Raw genomic sequence first — 18,513 nt, 5'->3', positions numbered from 1 at the left:
TGCCTGAGCTGGCATTAATGACCCTGGATATGACACTGCTGGGGAAAAGCTCCCAGTGGGGACACCACTAGATGGGGGAGCTGTTTCCTAGAAAGACTGATCCTGGACTGGTAGCATTTAAAAATAGGCTAATGTGAAAATTAAAAAAAAGATCATCCAGTTGATGTACTCTTTGCTTGGTAAGGAGAGCATGAATAGGAAGTACCACTGTACCACTTCCTGGACATTTAGGAACTGAGAATAGTGGCTCAAGGTTAAAATCTGCAGTAGGGCTACCATGTTTTTTGTCCAAAGATCCCAGTCAGAAATGTGGCCAGGTGTGACAGGGAGCTGTGCGGCATATGCAGGCTGTCTATTGTTCACACAGATCCCTCTTTTTCTGGTCCGGAGATGGCCCACAATGCAGAGCAGTGGCACCAGACAAGGGAGAGCCGTGGTCACTTGTCAGGACGTACCAGAGTCCTGCTGGTGTAGCAGCACTCTTGCTAATGAAGGAGTCACCACTTCTGCTGGAGGCAGGAGGTGGGCAGGAGAGGATGCTCCATCACAGCACATGGGCTTGAGGATACATATGCCCCATTATAGAAGCTCAAAGGTGGTTTTACTTGTAGCTGCTACACCTTAGACAGGAACCAGCTTACCGGTTGAGTGGTTGAAATGTCCTCCTCCTGTATCACCATACTGCTGTCATACCTCATGTCCCATTAATTATTAATTGTTGAGGGTAGTCAGGCAGGAACACCTTCCCAGGCTGCTGTCAGACTCCCTCTCATTTCCTTCTGCCCCACACACAGGCTGGGCTGTTTCTGTAGGTGTCTCATGACGTCCTTTTCTGTGGCACTAAGCCCAATTTATAGCCTTCTTGCCAAAAGCAGCGCAAGTCCTCTCAGAAGGCTGTGGGGTGACTGTGGGGTATCAGTCAGGAGCACCTCTGCTGACACACCACCACTGCCAGGGGATGCAGGACAAGAAAGCAGACATAACCAAGCACCACGCGTGGCTGCTGGGTACTGGTTTTCTGCTGTGTGCTATTCAGTAGGGGAGCGCCAACGAGCTGGTGACAGGGGACCTACTTGATGTGGGGAGCAGATGGGTTCCTCTATCCTCAGAGACCTTTCCTGTGGCCAGGACCAAGGAATGTAGTGCTCTGCAGGGTTCAGTCCCAATGTGAGTGTTGGAGAAGGGTCTGACTGGGTTGTGTGCACATGAGTGCACAGGGCTCATCCTTCCACCTGGCTCTTGGAGAGGGAGAAGTAGCTGGCAGAGCTTGCCCCAACTTCCTCTTCCCCATCTGTGCTGGCCTCTGTGGCCTGTGATCAACGTTCCTGCCATAGCAGCCACCTCCTCCCTTGGTTACAGCCTGTGCCACCCCAAAGCGGAGCTCCAATACCTTCTGAGGCCAAGGCTGGCAGCTTTTCTGCACCCATGGCAGCCCTCTGCCTTGTCTCACCTCCTTCCTCTCTCTCTCTCTCTGTCCAGGGTTGGTGCCAACCTCTCTGCCCACCTTTGGGAGCTGCTGCCCCCCTGCCAGGGTGCTAGCTGTAACTGGTTGAACCAACTAATTGGTCAAAATATTTACATCTGTTTCCTTTTGTCTCTCCCCACCCCCTGCCTCTGCTGAAACCCGCCTTCCTCTCCCCTCCCTGCTCTCCCACCCAAATAGGTAAAGACAGTGCTTTGGGAGAGGCCGACTTGCAGCCGAGCTCTGACCCTTCGGGAATGGATGGCAGCTACCTCAGCGTGAAGGAGGCTGGGGTGAAAGTGCCCCAGGACAGGGCCAGCACAGACCTCCCCAGCCCCATGGACAAGGCCGACTCGGAGAGCAACAAGGGCAAAAAGCGGAGGAACCGCACCACCTTCACTAGTTACCAGCTGGAGGAGCTGGAGAAGGTCTTCCAGAAAACCCACTATCCTGATGTCTATGCCAGGGAGCAGCTAGCCATGAGGACAGACCTCACCGAGGCTCGTGTACAGGTATGGGGGAATGGCCTGGGGCTGGGTGAGGGGTGGGTGAGCTGCAAACAAGCCCCGGAGGTCCCCTGCAGCCCCACCATAAACTGCAGGCGGCCGAGCCCTACCCAGAGCCTGTGCCACAGGCTAGCATGCCTCTCCAGCAGGGACAGGCCAGGAAGGTACATCCACATCTGACACTAGTGTCAGCTCCCTTATTTGGTCTGGTGTCCTGTGCTTCAGTGTTCACAGAGACACCTCTTGCCCTTGAGCTAATGGGACAGCAGGCAGGTAAACCTCATGGCCACTCACAACAAAGCTTTTACAAAAAGCACTTTTTTCAGGAGACTCACAGGGGACACAGGTTCATTAGTCTGAGTGGCAGCAAGCTTTTCCAAAAGATGGGCTCTTTCTGGCAAGATGGGGATGCAGAGGTGACCAGGAGCTCAGTAGCAGAGAGCATGAGGTGATACAGGACAAAGAGCTTTTATTGCCTGCTTGGTTAAGTAGGTGCTGAGGACGCATGAGAGCTGGAGATCTGGAGACAAAAGGTGCACCCACCACCTTGGGAGGAGCAGGAGAGTGAAACAGCTACACTGTTGACAGACTTCCAACCACCTCCACCCACACAGGTGCCAGCTCCTATGAACTAGCTCCCCCAAACTAAACTGGGGGTCCAGCAGAGCCAAAATCCACATCAAAGGAGTTTAACAGAAGGCCTGGAAGGGCTCAGAAGCATGTGCAAAAAGGAACATCATTGCGTAGAGCAGACATCCACAACTCATGCCTTGGTGGTCAGCTCTTTCTGCAGCCTAGCTAATCATGTAACTTCCATCTGCAGGCATTTGTCAGCTCACCATCCCCAGAACCTGCATTAACATCAAGAATGTTGGTTAAGGCATGGTGCTAAAAATCACAAGGTCACGGGTTCCATCGCCACATGGGCCATTCACTTAAGCATTGGACTCACTGATCCTTGTGAGTCCCTTCCAACTTGGAATATTGTGTGATTCTGTGATTTACCTGAATAGTTGGCCTGTGGAGGCACCTGATTGTATGTCTTACACCAGGCAGACTCCTAGCTCCCAGACAGCCCAACTTCCCTCTGCTTTAACCTTTACAAGTAGTTGTTGCAGACAGTCGAAGCAGTCAAGCCAGCATCCATGCTTAAGTCCATTTTAGTCTGTACTTTCACTTCCAGATTCAATTGGAAGCAGGATTTTTCTTGTCTGCTTCCTAAATTGGTTTGCAGGGCTGGTGTGCTCTTCTTCCCCACAGCTGTTTCTCTTCAGGCTGGACACGGCTGCATTTCAGTAGGAAGCAGCATGATTCCCGTTGGTCCCGAGTGTAGCATGCTGAGCGCTGCAGGATGGACAGAGGAAGGCAGTGCTACAAACATCAGCTCTTTACTTCTGTCACTGGATGAAGCCCTTGATTTCCCAGGAACACATCACAAGTGCCGATGGGGTCTCCTGGGAGGCCAGGCACAGCATCTGGTTACACGCTGCACAGTGCATGAAATTCCTTTTGCTCAGGAATGAGAATGAGGTGCTGGAGGGTGGCAAGCTCCTCCTGCTTGCTTCTGAGCCAATGTGTGCAGCTAGTGTGTCATCCTAGCCAGCACCCAGGGCTGCTAACAGAGCCAGGGCAGGTGAGGCAGATGCAATCTACAAGTTCCTTACATCTGACCTATGATCTTGAGGGGTTTCCCCCACTGGATAACACTAAAGCTGAGGGCAGAAGCACCTCACCAGGCAGATGTCTGGCAGAAGGGGATATCACCTTGTCCTAAGATAAGTGCCTCAGCAACCTGTTGCCATGGCTGCCAGCAAACACCCCTCACTTGGGGTGGCAATGACAGGGCTCGTGTAATGGAGTGGCTGAAGGACTTGTCCAAGAGGGCTGGCACTTGAGCACTTACCCAGAGTTGAAAGGTGTCAGCACTTGCATTTCAGTCATTCCGCTGCTCTGACAGGAAGGGCCCAGTCCCCTGGGCTATGGGCTGGAACTCAGCCACCACCTCATGATGAAGGGTTGCCATGCTGTCGGTAGAAATGCAGACTGCCTGTCACTGGAGAACAAGAACCAGCAGGCCTGTGGGTGCTGGCTGGGCAGACTCAGGGCACCCTATGTGTTGGGTATCTCCCATGTGTTCCTAGGGGGCTGGGGCTGCTGTCTAGTGAGCTGCTTAGCTTCATCGTGGCAGTGGCAGCCCCTCAGGAGGCATGGAGGTGCAACTGGAGATGGCACAGGGTTCTTCTGCTGATGGCACAGGGCTGCACTTCCCATGAAGGAAGCTTTTGGAGTTAGAGCCTTAGTGAATCATGCCAGTGCCTGTCTCCAGCTCTGGGTTGTGTTATAGCTTGTTTAAGTTTGACTTTGGTCTCCCACTCTTCTGGGCAGCTCTGGGGGGGCCTTCCAGTGCCAACACTCTAACAGTGAGGGCCATCAGCTCACAGTCAAAGAGTGGGTACAGGCATGGGCCAACAGCTCAGGAGACTGATGGCAAAGTAAATGCCTACGGCAAGGATGAAGAACCAAGGGCTAGAGGGTTGGAAATCATAAATTAGCCGTGAGCCCCTTACTACTTTACGCCTGCAAGCCAAATAACCATTGTGTACTCAGGTACCCTCTGCCAAGCTGGCAGAGGCTCCAGCTGCTGTGGGGTATTGGGGTACACACCTATGGCAGCCCCATGGGCTTTGAGGGAAGCTCAACAGTCCCTCTCCCAAGGAAGGTATGGTCATCTAAGGGATGCCAAATGTCCTGGAATAATATCATGGAGGCCAGCTTCAGCTGCCTGCAAGGCTCAACTGAGCAAAGGAGAGTGGCAGGAAGGTGAGACACCCAGCAGGTCTGATGCTCCCTCCCAGAGCTGAGCCAGCTTTTGGCTGGAGGTCATCCCCTCTGGCCGAGCTCTCTGGGGAGCATAACCAGCCACATTGCAGGCAGGAGCAGATGTGAAGCCTAGAAAGGCAAGTGGCAGCTCTGATTTTTCCAACCCTTTCCCAAGCTCACGCTTCATTAGTGAAATAGCTGCCAGAGTTCTCGGTGCCTGGAGAAGAGCCCATGCCAGCAGCATGCATGGGGTGGGCTGCACTGTCTGTGAAGTGGTGGCATTCCACAGCCTGGCCCCTCTCCTGCTCCATTTCCCTGCCTGCCTCTATTTCCAGTCATCTGTAGTGGTGTCCGACAATGTCAAAGCTAATTCCCCGTGTGATGCAGTGCAATATTTTCCCTTTCCGAACCTCACAACCTGGCCCCTTGTTTCCATGTACTATTAAGATACTGCACATCCCTGTTTTCCAGAGTGCGAGCCATGTGTAAGCCCTGTGCAGAGGCAGAGCTACACAGCCAGGACAGACTGCTGGGGCTCAGTCACAAGCCTGCATGGGCGCACAGTGGGTGCTGAGTTCATGTAGGTCCTACACAAGGTGTATATTCCACTCCCTTATTCTCTTCCGTATCTGGGGCTGCAGAGCTCCAGAAAGAGCTTCTGCTTGGTATTAGCAACTGCCTGATACAGCAACTGTCTGAGCTTCTTCCAGATCATCCAGGTCTGCAGCATATGTCTGAGGCAGTGGCACGAGAAAAACATGGTAGACACGTGTATTCACACATGGTTCCTTCCCCTTGTGTATACTCAAATACACATCCCAGGCCATGCCAGCCTGGCCCTGGCTGCTCATCTCTCGGGCTATGAGCATCTCTGCCTCCTGGACTGCTCTGTGGCAGAGGAGAAAGGGATGGGGCTGGAAGAAGTCTTTGCAGCCAGGGAATATAACTATAACCCCTCAGCTAGCCCCCCTCAGAGCCAGCCCTAAGATTGCTGGGACCATTAATGAAATGTTTTTGGTGGTAACCCTGTGATGCGGCGGGGGCTTGAAAGTGAGAGGGAAATGTCAAACTCTGCTGTAGCAAAATCACCGCCTTGGAAAAAAAAGAAAAGAAAAAAAGCAAAGCAAAGCAAGAAGTAATATATCTTGATCCCTTTTCCCCCATAAAACCCTGGGAGGCTTGTGGAAGGAGCGGAAAGACTGAGCTAAGCCTGCAGGAAATTAAACATGAAATGAAAACAAGCTCAAGTTATTCAATTCTCTCATCCCAGGCTCCAATTTCCCATTCCAGGCCACTGATAAAATGGTGTCCAGTTTCAGCGCTCAAGGATGAATTCTGGCTCTGTTTTTGCAGTCTGGAAAGCAAAGGGCTGGTGGCCATCTCTGGGAAGAGGGGAGATGCCTAGCCTTTCACAGAGGGATGGGGTCCTAGACACAGACAGATGGAGGCTGAGCAGAGGGAGGAGGGCAGTAGGGTTGGAGGACAGGAATGGGAAGAATGGATACTGTGAGGCTGCCAGAGGAGAGCAGGAACACAAGAGACTTGAACATGGTGGGCAGCTGTTGTCTGCACCAGGGCAGTGATGCAATGAGGGTTGTCAACAGGGCGTGAGTGCAACCTCATGACTGCCAGCAGCCCACCACCACATGTGTGCAGAGATCAGCCTCACCTTCCACTGCTGCACTGGTGGGCATAGGAGACAGAGGAAAGCACCTTTTTCTTTTGCTTGGAGGAAGGACAAATGTAGTGATGCAGCCCCCAGCTATCCAGATGTGGCCAGAGTGGCCTGAGCGTTATCCCAACTCAGCCCATCCACCTGTGCCCTGTGCAGGGCACATGGGGCTTGGTGGCAGGGGCAGACTGGCAGTGACAGGGTAGAGGCAGCAAGACAGCAAGCAGGAGTCTCCTGCTTGCTTTCTTTGTCTCAGGCCATTCCTGGCCTCTCCTCCCCCAACAGCACATCAGCTGTGTATGCATATGGGTTAAGGTACCAGCATATGGCTGAATGTTTATGGAGAGATGAAACATTTTTTGTTCTGTAGATTTTTATAGGGCTTATTTGGTACATCATGGCTTATCAAAGCATTGTCTGCAGGAGTCAGATACATGACGTTACCCTACACTCCCACTCTAACTTAACACTGAGATTCAGCCCACAGTAACTGCTGGTCTCTGCACGAAGTACCCCATCCCAACCCTAGAGGACATGCTGCACCAGCCACTGCAACCTCCGCTGTCACATCCCCATCCCACAGCAGTTTCTCTTGACAAAAAGTGACAGGCAATGAAAGGAAAATGGACTTCGGTCAGGGTTTAAATTTGCTTTTTAAAAGCAGACATCTTCTAAGATTGTGGAAATACTGAGGATCAGCTGGGGTTTTTGCTGACATCTTCACATTGTCTTGCCTGTCTTGTTTTCCCTGGAGCACTGTGGAGGCCTGGAGAAACCCAACTGCAAAATACCAAGCAACCTATAAGTGTTTGGACCAGAGGTGAAAGGAGAACTTTGAAAAACAGTCCAAACCTTGCTACAAGTGTTTTGGACTCGTGGCTTACTGCCAGCCTTCTGAGAGTGTCTCTGTTGCCCATGGCACCAACACTTGGACTGAAGTCACTCTTCTTTTTCAGCCTAATGCAATGATTTGCAACAGCCTCCCAGCCCACCAGACACGTGGGGATTGCAATTCGGGAACTGCCAGTTTAAACCATTTTGCTCTGCCAGAGCCAGTTCAATCCAATGCATAAATGTGGCAGAGCAAAGGCTGAGACCCCACTCTGCTTCAGCTGGCCCGAGGAAACCTCCCTGCGGTTCCATCAAGGCAGCTGCTGCGCTGTCCTGGGAAGCTGAGCACACAAACCCTGCATTGATGGCTTCAAAGGTCACACCGCAGAGCAATTCAGCACTGGGGGGGCCTGTGCTTGGCCATCCTGCTCCCGGGAGGAATGCCCAGGCGGGCTCCCCTGCATGGCAGCGCAGGTGTGCGGGCAAGGCCGCCGGTGCCTACGCCAGGAACAGAACGGCCGCATATGCCTGGCATATGTTCATTCCGGCCTCACGCACAGTCAGCACTCTGCTCCCTACCTGTTCCCCACCCCTCTGTGCACAGCGGGGCCTCCTCCGCCCGAGGAGGAACCGGGTCACCACCGCTAACTTTGAATCTGCAGATCAAAGCAGCATGATCCTGGCCAGCCCTGAGACTGGCCTGCAGCTGGGCTGGAGTGGCTGTGCCAAGAAGAGGGAGAAGAAAAGCAGACAGATGCCTGGGGCATCAAACCTGCTCCAGTAGGATGCTCTTCGTGTACTGCGTGTGCTCAGCTGGGATGATGTTAGGACCTTTCTGCCAGTGCTTTTTGAATCTGCTCAAAATACTCATAGGGTTTTTGATTTGGGGGGGGGGATTAAGAGCAGCTGTTTTGGGTAAGGCTAGTCTGGCTAGCTTGTGGATGGCCCATGCCAGTGACATTGCCATGGCCGTGGAGCAGGGCAGTAAACCCTATACCATCTGCAGCCTGCATGGGAAGGACATGCCCGGGTGCTGCATCATCTGCTCACTGCACCAAGCAGACCATAGCACGTGGCCAGACCCTCAGCTGCCCACTTGTACCATGGGGCTGACAGCTGGGCCACAATGGGGAGCTGTGAGAGACCAGCGCAGGGCTGCCTATGGTGGGAAGGGGGAAACTGATGCAGCAGAGCCTGAAACAACTCTTCCAGCACAAGCAAGAAGGTCAGCTCAGATGAGAAACCCCAGCCCCTCATGTTTCTCTCTCCCTGTAGAAGCTTCTAGTTGCTGATGCAGGCTACAGGTGCCACTGCTGTCCTGGCCCCCGAGAATTGGCCTGCCACCCCACCCTCTGCCAAGTGTCTGGCATGTCCTCCTCTTCTCCTAACACATGAGTTTCCTACCTGGTGTCTGCTTTCCCCAGCTGCTTGCCAAGCAGCAAAGCTGCCCCATGGCCAGGCATGGGAAGGGCCAAGCTGTTTGTTACCAATGCCCCTGCTACCCCCCCAGCGAGTCACCGTGTAAAACTCGAAGCAGAGCCAAGAGGCTCTAGGACTGCTCCTTTCATGCACTGGCGTGACCTGCACAACCCAGCCCCTGGTGATCGCCCTCATCTCTCAGTGCCTTCAAAGAGGCTCTTGATTGATGTGTTTCCCTGACTCAGGAGCTTCAAGAGGCTTTGAAGACACTGGGCCAGGCTCTGATCTCTCTTAGGCTGATGCAAATCAGGAGCAATGGTGCTGACAACAGTGCAATAATCCACACTGATGTCAAGCCAGTAAAAATAAGAGCAGAAAGAGAGTTTTGGTCTTTGCCTTGAAGGGATCTGAGCAGCACTGTGAAGTAGAGAGCTGCAAACTTTGCGAAGAAAACTCAATGTAAAGCAAAGGACACTGTAGAAGGACACTTGCCCTTTTCTGCAGCTAAGGAGGGAAAGGGTGTTAGGCTTTTTCTCTCTCATCACAGTTAAGAAAAATAACCCTTAAAGCTTGCTGAGAAATGCAAGCTTCAGCCAACAGCATGGTCATAGCCAGAATTAGGCCTGGGGAAAGCCCCATCACTGCTGGTTTTAGCCAGGCAGCAGCACACATGTATTCACACTTCTTGTCTGACTGGCTGACAGCAGGAGAGCTGTAGGCAGAGCCTGGGTAACAAAGATTTCAGGGTGAGAAGAAGATGGGCTATCCCAGGACAAATTAGGCTGTGGGAGGCAAGAGCTGTGAATGTTACCAGAGAGGCAGTACACCAAAAGATGGGCATCCCCTTTTGCCTTAGGTGTGCCCAGTCTAGCAGCAAAGGCCGGTCCCAGACCTCCAAGAGATGCAGGGCAGGACTGTCACTCTCCTGCAGAGCTTGTGTGTGGAGGAGCACCCATCTCCATGCCATGCAAAACCACGCACTTGGGGAGGGCCTGCCCACTGGCAGGTTCCTCAGGGCTGCCAGGCTCCCAGCCACTGGCAGCAGCAACCCTTGGTCACAGCCCCCCTCTTGCTCTCTCCCAGGTGTGGTTTCAGAACCGGAGAGCAAAATGGCGCAAGAGGGAGCGGTTCGGTCAGATGCAGCAGGTCCGGACCCACTTCTCCACTGCCTATGAGCTGCCTCTGCTGACCCGTGCTGAGAACTACGCCCAGGTGAGTGCATTCCCCTGCCCGGGCCCATCTGTCCCAGTGCCTGCTGGACACACTGCCTCTGGTCCCAGTCCTCTCCAAGTCATGTTTCCCTTCTCAGGTTCATCCACCTGCCCCCAGGCAAGGTTGCAAGAATGCTGGTGCCAGGGCTATATGTGTTGTCAAGCACTGAAGGGCTGGGAGTTTTTTAGTCAAGTATCCTGCCTAGCTCCCTTATGCCCTCGCCAAGAGCAGCCATCTTTAAAGCAGGTACCAGGCCCAGCCCTGTGTGCCATAGTGCAGCACCCTTTGGGCACAGGTCACCCTGCTCAGCACATCCTGTTACACTGCCCTTCTCCCATCATGTGTGCTGCTGCCCACTAACTTCATTTCAGTTTGAAAAAGATCCAAAAGGCTAATTCATGCCTAAAGAACAGCAGTTTCCAGGAAGGTTTCCTGTTGCCGTGTCTGGGTTTCCATGCCCCTGGGACATGGTGGTTGGACAAAAGTATTTTTTCCCGGCAAATTCTTACAGCCATCTCCCAGTGATGGGCTGTGGTACCTACAGCACACTTGATGATATCTGAGGATGCTTCCCAATGGACTTGTAGGTTTATGCTCCAAAAGAAGTGGGGGGAGCAGCCTTGTTGGGGTACCTGAGGCTGCTTCTGGGTCCTGTTGAAACTCTTCCTGCCCTGACCCTGGCAGCAGATCACACAGCTGCCTCACCTCCTTAGCTTCCTGTCCTGGAAAACTTTTGACCAAAGTAACCTCTTAAGCATTGGGCCAGCCCCCATTTCACAACGCTGCCTTCAGAGAATGCCAGACAGGCGTTTGTTTGATCAAGGGCTAGGCTGTGCCCCTGCAAAGCACTCCCTCCATCCTGCACTCCTCTTCCCACCACCCAGAATTTGCTTGAGGGCAGAGTTCTGCAGGTGTGATGTTCTGAACCTGACTGTCCTCACAGATGTGCTGGGAGTCCTCCCTTCCTGACTCCCTGGCTGTCAGGTACCTCCCCAGCCAGTGCTGTACCAGTGCTACCCCACAGCCAAGCCAGGAGCATTTGACCTCTCTCCTGCTTGGCGTCTCCCCCAAACTGAACAAGAAACCTTTATGAAATAGCTGAGAGATGCCAAAGCAGCTTTTCAAGCAGGGGACACTCTCAGCAGCGTTTTCAGCACGCCCTTCTCTTGTCTTCGTAACTTACACTCCCTCCACACAGCTCTCTTCTCCCAGCACTAGAGATCAAAAATTTGAAAAGCAATTTGCTGGAGGTAAGAGATCAGAGAGGGCCCAAGGGCCCATGGTGGAGAGGTGCAGTGGGATGAAGGGCCCTTTGCCCTCTTGCTCCAGCCAGCTGCTCATCTCCTCCCCACTTTCATCCTGCATCCCCATGTCCCTCCCTGCCACAGCACACCTATTTCCACTGCCAAATACTGAGCCCCCCTTTCTTCTTCTGCAGTATCACTTCATAAGTGATACTGCAGGAGCCCAGAAGGTCGCTCGAGGTGGCCCTCCAGGGCTCTGCTCTGCAGAAGGGTGGACAATGCTGCCTTGATGGGCTGGGTAGAGGGGCCAGGAAACTGCCTGTGCTGGGGGCTGCAGGCAGCTCAGCTCCCACAGGCGTGTCTGTGTGGTACAAAATAGCTCTTGCCTGGGCAAAGCTGCCCTGGGCTGGGGCAGGAGGGCTAGATAGCAGCCTTGCAGCACCCCTTTCTGCCTGTTCCCTGTGTGATGGGTGTGACCACAGAAACACCATGGATGACATAAGGTTTTCTGCGCTGAGAAAAGTGCTCATGGTGCAAATAAAATAAGAGAAATGCCTGGGAGGGGAACAGGTAAACAGAGAGATGCTATGGCAGAGGCTATGGCACAATCCTGCTCCCTTCAAGTTAGCCTCCTGCAGTCCCTGCCCCTGTCTGGGCTGGCATAGAGGTTTTGGAGTGGATCTGCTGGCTCACACTGGCTGCCCCTCATGCGCAGGGCTGCCCGGCAGGGCTGGGGCTGGACACAATCCATCCCCCCAGGCCAGCTGCTGGACGCATCCTGCTCAGGGCAGCCCTGATGCTTTTTTTCCCCATCCCCAGATCCAGAACCCCTCCTGGATTGGCAACAATGGAGCTGCCTCTCCTGTGCCTGCCTGTGTTGTCCCCTGCGAGACGGTGCCCTCCTGCATGTCCCCCCATGCCCACCCCCACGCGGCCGGCGGTGTCTCCGAGTTCCTCGGCGTCTCCGGCCCTGGCAGCCACGTGGGACAGACTCACATGGGTGGCCTCTTTGGCACGGCCGGGATGAGCCCCAGCCTCAATGGCTACGAGCTGAACAGCGAGCCGGACCGCAAGACCTCCAGCATCGCTGCCCTGAGGATGAAAGCAAAGGAGCACAGCGCCGCTATCTCCTGGGCGACATGACAGGGCTGCAGCCCAGTGCCCGTGACACGGAGAGAGCACATAGGGACAGCTGAACAAATCCATCCGCTTGGACGCCAGACAGCAGTTGCCTCCTCGGGGATCTGAATGCAGCACTTTTAGCTACCCTAGGCATATAAAGTACATATGTTAATGTAAGTGGAGTGTTTCCAGCATGAACATGGCAGCTCCTGGCTTCCTGGGATCAGGCAGGGAGAGGGAGGCTGTGGAGCAGCACTTCTTCCATCAAGATCTGGGATGAGATGCATCCCTCCTCACCACCACCTCCCCAGTAACCTGGGCATTTTTTCTCCCTGCTATTTTTTTTGACACCAGATCTGCCTTTCCAAAGAGAAAGAGCCCACTGGCTTTTCAGCAGCTTCTCCCATCCACCCACCCACCCACCCACACATGCACATACTCTCTCTCAACACACATATTTTCTGCCCTGGGCAGGGGACTGGATGGGAACTCTGGCACCAGCAAAGAGACACCTCTCGTGCTGCTTATGTCATTTTAGCGGGAGCTAAGACTTCCCACAGTTGAGCAGTAACAGGGCTGGGAAGATAACTAAGAAGGCAACATTAGCCCACCTCCTTCTACCCAGCTTTCTCTCCACCTTGTAGTCTGAGATGAAGTCCACGAAGGGGATACCCTTTTACCCAACATGGCACAGTGCTATCATGCTGAGAGTCTTCGCCAGCCCTCTGGTGACCCAGACAAAGATGCATCCCAGCAGACAGTATCTTCCCAAGCATGGCTCGCTGCCTCAGGGAGCGCCTGGGCTTTGCTTTTCCTGGCTGTGGTTGATGATGGGGCTTATGTGCATGGTGGGGCAGCAAAAGGTTTCCTCCAGCTTTCACTGGGTTGGCAATCACTAACCTCAATTTAGAGACAGTAGCTAAAGCAGGGAAGCACAGATGCTGTGTAAATCTACAGGTCCCCAAAGAGACTGCTCTGAGAAACAGCTCAAGTGCTAGCACACAACCACAGTGGCATGAGACCATCAAATTCCTCATATACCTTATCCTGGGGTCAGATACATGCAATGACAAGCCCTCCCTCAGCCCTCCACTCCAGTGCCTTGCTGCACACAACAGCTGCAGGCATTTCTGCGCAAGGGATGGCACAGGGAACAGGCTGGGAAGGGATCCAAAGGTGGATGAGGTGACGCTGTCCAATCTCCAGCTACCCTGGACCCTCTTCAGCTTGTTGAGGGAGGAGGAGACACCAGAACTTGCCTGGTTTGTCTGAGCCAATGCGCCTCCCCATTTTTCCCTCCCAGTGCTCTTACCTGCACAGCATTTTAAGTAAGATCTCCTTTGCAAGGCTGAACATTTTAGAAGTTTTTCAATGATCTTACAGTGCTAGGAATAATTTTGGAACATCTTTTTACCACTGAAATACTACCAGAGAGAAGCTGAAAGTCAGCTGAGCACTATCACTGCCACAGTATGGCTACACAGGCTGGGCTTGGACTGGGGCAGCTGTCCTCAAGATTTGCAAGGGAACTATAGGATATTACTCACATAAAAATTGGTTTGTCACCCTGCCCTGTCTCCTCATGCATAGTGTTAGGGGATCTTGTAGTTCGAGGTCCAGGAATATCCAGTGGTCTTGGAAAAGGCTTCAAATAAGCTACAACCAAATGTCAGGTTTCAGGTTAACAAGCTATACAAGTATTTCCATAGTGTCTAGACTGTCATATACTACCTAAATGATACACCATTTCTAGGTCAAAAGTAATATATTTATTGGAATATGAAAAGATCAGTAGTACTGTATCTTTTCTCAGAAATGCTAAGAGATGCCTTCCCTGGTACACACAGGGAGCCAGCATGCATTTAACCACACCATCTGTATGACCAGGGTCTCTCCCATCCCAAGCAGCCAGGATTTACATCCTAACCTAAACATTCAGCTGAGACATTGGGCCATGGTGGGTTAGATGCTAGAAGTGATGCTGATCACTGAACAGGCATGCTGACTAGTTGGAAGTGTACATACACCACCCCTAGTGGGTGCCTCAGAAGCCATTGAGGTTCCCAACCACCCAGGGACCAGTGGCAGGAGGTGATTTCTCCACTAGATTTTGTGCAGGCAGCTGAATATGGTGTTGAGAGCACTTTCCCAGGTACACCAAAGAGCATGATGCTTCCCACAGTCAGCAGGCAATCTGTGAAGGGCCACTGCCCAAACAGCCCAGTACCACTACTGACAAGGCAAATTAGCAACAGGGAGAGCTAAGGAGAGGGTGATGGGGCAGGCAGGCACACGGGAATGCGTCCCGCATGGCCTACAGGTACCAAAGGCAGCTCCAGTGGAGGACTGTAGTTACTCAAGAACTTTGCTGCGTTCCCTACTGAAGTTAAAGGGTAGCTTTTCCTCACAGACTTCCACAAGGCCAGGATTTCATCCAAGCTGTTTCATAGCCCAGAGGATTAAGTGCTGTATCCCTGTCTTGTTAGAGACTCCTGGCAGCCGACTTGGCATTTAGAGAGGCTTGGCCCCCACTTTCTCTCACCTTAAAATTCATGTGGAAAGCACATGTTGGACTCACTCAGTCTAATTTAAATGCCACTGCACATGCCCAGCCCTCAGCCTGCCTGAAAGCATCATGAGGGGAGGGGGGATGTTGTTCCTTGGACCCCCCTACCGCAGGGCTCCCTTCCTGCCCCCTGCCATGGGGAGCCCTGCTGCTCACCAGGCTCTGCTCCACCTCTCTGGGTGCTGCTGCTATTCTGGCGAGCTCCCTTGTGGGTCATGCTGGAAGGCGTGCCCCTCACAAATCTCCAAAAGCAGTTTATTCTGGCAGTTTTTAACCCATATACATCTGTATTTACACACATTTTAAAAATTTATTTCAAAGTTTTTTTAAAACTAGCTGTTAAATTAACGTGAAAAACTGTATAAATATATATATATACATACATGCATATATATGTGTGTGTATCTTAACCTAGCAGGTCTGCAGCTACTGCATTTCTTAAGGGTCACAGGGTCAGTGCTGTTCTTGCAATCTCAAGTTACCGTGATGATACCATTTTAATTATTATTATTGTTATTTTAATACCTTTCAATTCTATTTATGACTTTCTTCTCTATTTATTTCTTATTTAGTATTTTACTCCTGTCCATACATTGAGTCGCGATTCCCTGGTTTGGACTTGCCTTCAAAGCTGCAAGCTTTGTCCCCAGCCACCACCAAAATGTCTCACAAGCCCCAGCCGCTCTGACACCTGCCACCCCCATAGTGGCATCCTCTGTGGATGCAGCCCAGCTAGCTGGACTCACCCATCCACTCTCTCCAGCCTCATGACAGTAGCAAAACATTTCTCCCAAGCAGTCCTGGCCCTGCCTGTGCAGCAGGTACCATACGTGGGGGCCAGCTTATGTTGCCCATGGTTAGAAACTACCAGAGATGTCCCAGAGCTTTGAGACCAGGAGGATGGATGTAAATAGTGAGAACAGCACGGGTTCCTGGCACTTGTTTAAAAGTGGTTGGGTACCACTCGCTGCCAAGTACTCAGAGGCACTTCTTGCCTACAAGCAGTAGTTAATGCTTTGGTAGCAATTGCAAACCAGTGGTGAACCAGGCTTGGGCTTGCTGGGCCCTGCAGGGTCTAGACTCTAAGGGCTGCTGTGCCTGAACAAGCTCATGGAGAGGAGTGAGACAGGGGCCAGGTCAGCCCTCAGGCATGTTGCCTGTTGCCAGCACTGCCACCTACCTGTGCTCCAAGTGGGCTCTCCAGCCAGTAGCCAGGCTCCAGCTGCCGCATCTTGAATATGCTACTCAGTTCAGGTCTCACTGCCCCAGCACCTACCTGAGTAGAGCTTATGGGGAAGAGTACCAAGACAGCAAGATGAAAAGAGAACCAACTTCGTTCTCCTCTAGAGCCCATGGCAAAGTGTGAGAGAGTTTGCATCCCTGCCAGAACACGCATCCCTGATGGAACACATCTGGCCTGAGCCGTGAGCGTGGGCAGGGTGTTAGGGAAAGGCCGTGTGTAGTGACAATGTGTCACACATGAGGTCGCAGAGCTGCAGCACACATGGCTCCACCTGCCCCATCAGCCACCGGCACACAGCACAACCCAGGGCAGGTGTACCCGGTGTGCTGCAGAGCAGTGCTGCCTGCTGGTTTTCTCCAGTAATGGAGGTGTTTTGGGGTGGGGAGGCGCGTTTCCCTGATTCCCAGAGCACGCTCAGACCGGGCAGCACGTTGTAAAACACTTTCCAAACAAACAAAGGCAAAAAGGTAGTTTCCTGGAAAAGGATTGAAAAAATAATCAAGCAGAGGCAGAGCCCCGTGTTTATTTTGCTACTCTGACTGACACAGCAAAAAGCAAACAGACTGAGGGAGAAATTAAACCCAAATGGGAAGGGAGTGAAATCAGATGGAAAGTCATTCAGTCCTTTGCAGCTTCCCAAAGGGAGCTGGGAAGAGACGAGGGAGCGGCCTTGTACCCCCTTAACTCTTTGCTGGTAACACAGTTCCCCACTCCCCCCACATAGCTAGGTAGGTAGGTAGAGCTAGGACTTTTATACTACTGATTTTGAAGGACGGTTTTCAATGTATAATAATATATCGGTTTAGGTGTGCAGTGTTTGAAAGAGAGACTGGGAGAAAGAAAACAAACCTCAATCAATATTGTTGGGTTTTTGTTGTAAAATATTGTAACCTTGTATAAACGCAACCTTTTTTTTTTTTTCCTCTTTAGCTTACCGGCCTGGGGTAGAACATACTAAAAAAATAAAAAAGTTTTTAAAAAGTTCAGGAAAAAAAAGAATTAAAAAAATCATTAAAAATGTTGCCATGTGAGGTTTGTGCCATACAATGTTACTGCCTATGCAACCATGTATTACCTGTTCATTACAGTGGAATATTAAAAAAGAACAAACAGTCTTGCAGCTTGATTATTTTTAACTTTTTTGAAATAAGTTATTGCACTTGCAGGGTTTTTTTTCTTTTGGGAGGGAAGGGGGGTGGAGGTGGAGGGCTGGAATTTCCAGTCACCAATTTTATTCTTCTAGGTTTTGAAAGCAGTGACATCACTGGGAAGGACCCTGCTTCCCAGCCACCCTGGCCAAGGGGGAACAAACACTGTTGTTGTTGTTTTGGTTTGCAATAAACTCCTTCTCTTCTCTCCTCTCAACTGCAATCTGGCTGGTTTGTTCCTGACTCATGACAGATGAAATGTGATCAGAGGGGCCTCCAAAATCTCACGTTAATTGAAGTTGGCAAAAAATACTAACAGTGCCCTTTTGAACTGCTGACGCAGAGCAGAATGGATTAGCTGGGGGTAGATTAACAACAGGTGGCAGCTCACGGGCTGCTGCCTCTCCCCGTACAAAGAGATGGTTAACAGCCAGCAACCAGGCGCAGGAGTGTCCTGCCAGCCAGCTCCCAGCTAACGAGGGCCTCTCTGCCTCTGGGAGTGCATTCAACATCACTCGGCATCCGCGCTAGACAGCAGAGAGGGCACCCTGGCCACGGGGGAGAGAAGGATGGTCTCCTGTGCTTACTGCTCAGGAGCTGCTGCTTCTAGCAGAGCTTAAGCCTCACAGGGCTCCTGCATGAGCCCTTCTCATGCAGTCCTTAGTGAGGCAGCAGGTAATCACAGCTGACACGGGGAGAAGGTAAGTTGGCAACAAGATGCCACAGAGCTGGGGACCCTCAGCCACTCAGTTCCCTGTGCTATGGCACCACCCCTTTTACACAGCACAGTCACGCTTGGGGCACCACAGCACAGGGCAGCCTGAAGTCCAAAGAGATGACACCCGGTGCTGGCAGTGGGGGACTTTCCCTCCAAAAGTGCTCCTTTTCCCCACATTCCTGCAGGTTGTCACACTCTCTCCCCTCCTAGATCCACTTTAGTAGAGGCATCCAGAGGCATCCCAGCCTTACCCACCCTCTCCTCCACCGTGGCTATGATGAGTTCCCCAGAGGTGCCTGCCTGCAGACAGATGCTGCTCACTGGGCTGCAGGGCAGACTGAGCCCTCTAGGTTTCACTTCTCCCCACACCAAGGAGAGGGCTTGTCTCAGCCCCACCAGTTCCCAGGGCACATCTCTTGCCCTGCTGCGGAGAAAACTGGTTTCTGTGTGGGCCATTTCTGCTGCTTTCACTCCATGAATAAATTCAGCTGCAAACCTGTTTCCTTCAGACTGCACAGACCCACCAGCACTGGGACCACCAAGAGCTCAA

General features: G+C 52.2%; 1 protein-coding gene across 1 annotated transcript in view; it reads left to right on the top strand.

Annotated features, from left to right (window-relative positions):
- Window positions 1-17,259, top strand: part of ALX4 (ALX homeobox 4) — a 43,740-nt gene extending 26,481 nt beyond the window's left edge. Inside the window, exons 2-4 of the mRNA XM_027719432.2 lie at window positions 1,664-1,974; window positions 9,794-9,922; window positions 11,986-17,259. Coding sequence (XP_027575233.1) covers window positions 1,664-1,974; window positions 9,794-9,922; window positions 11,986-12,309 — 764 coding nt within the window. The 3' untranslated portion in view covers window positions 12,310-17,259. The remainder of the gene's footprint in view (window positions 1-1,663; window positions 1,975-9,793; window positions 9,923-11,985) is intronic.
- Window positions 17,260-18,513: the final 1,254 nt, after the last annotated feature.

Source organism: Pipra filicauda, unplaced genomic scaffold (assembly GCF_003945595.2).
Source record: "Pipra filicauda isolate LSUMZ 115617 unplaced genomic scaffold, ASM394559v2 scaffold32_size4067784_pilon, whole genome shotgun sequence".
Classification (NCBI taxonomy): Eukaryota; Metazoa; Chordata; class Aves; order Passeriformes; family Pipridae; genus Pipra; species Pipra filicauda.
This window is presented reverse-complemented; position numbering and strand designations above follow the sequence as displayed.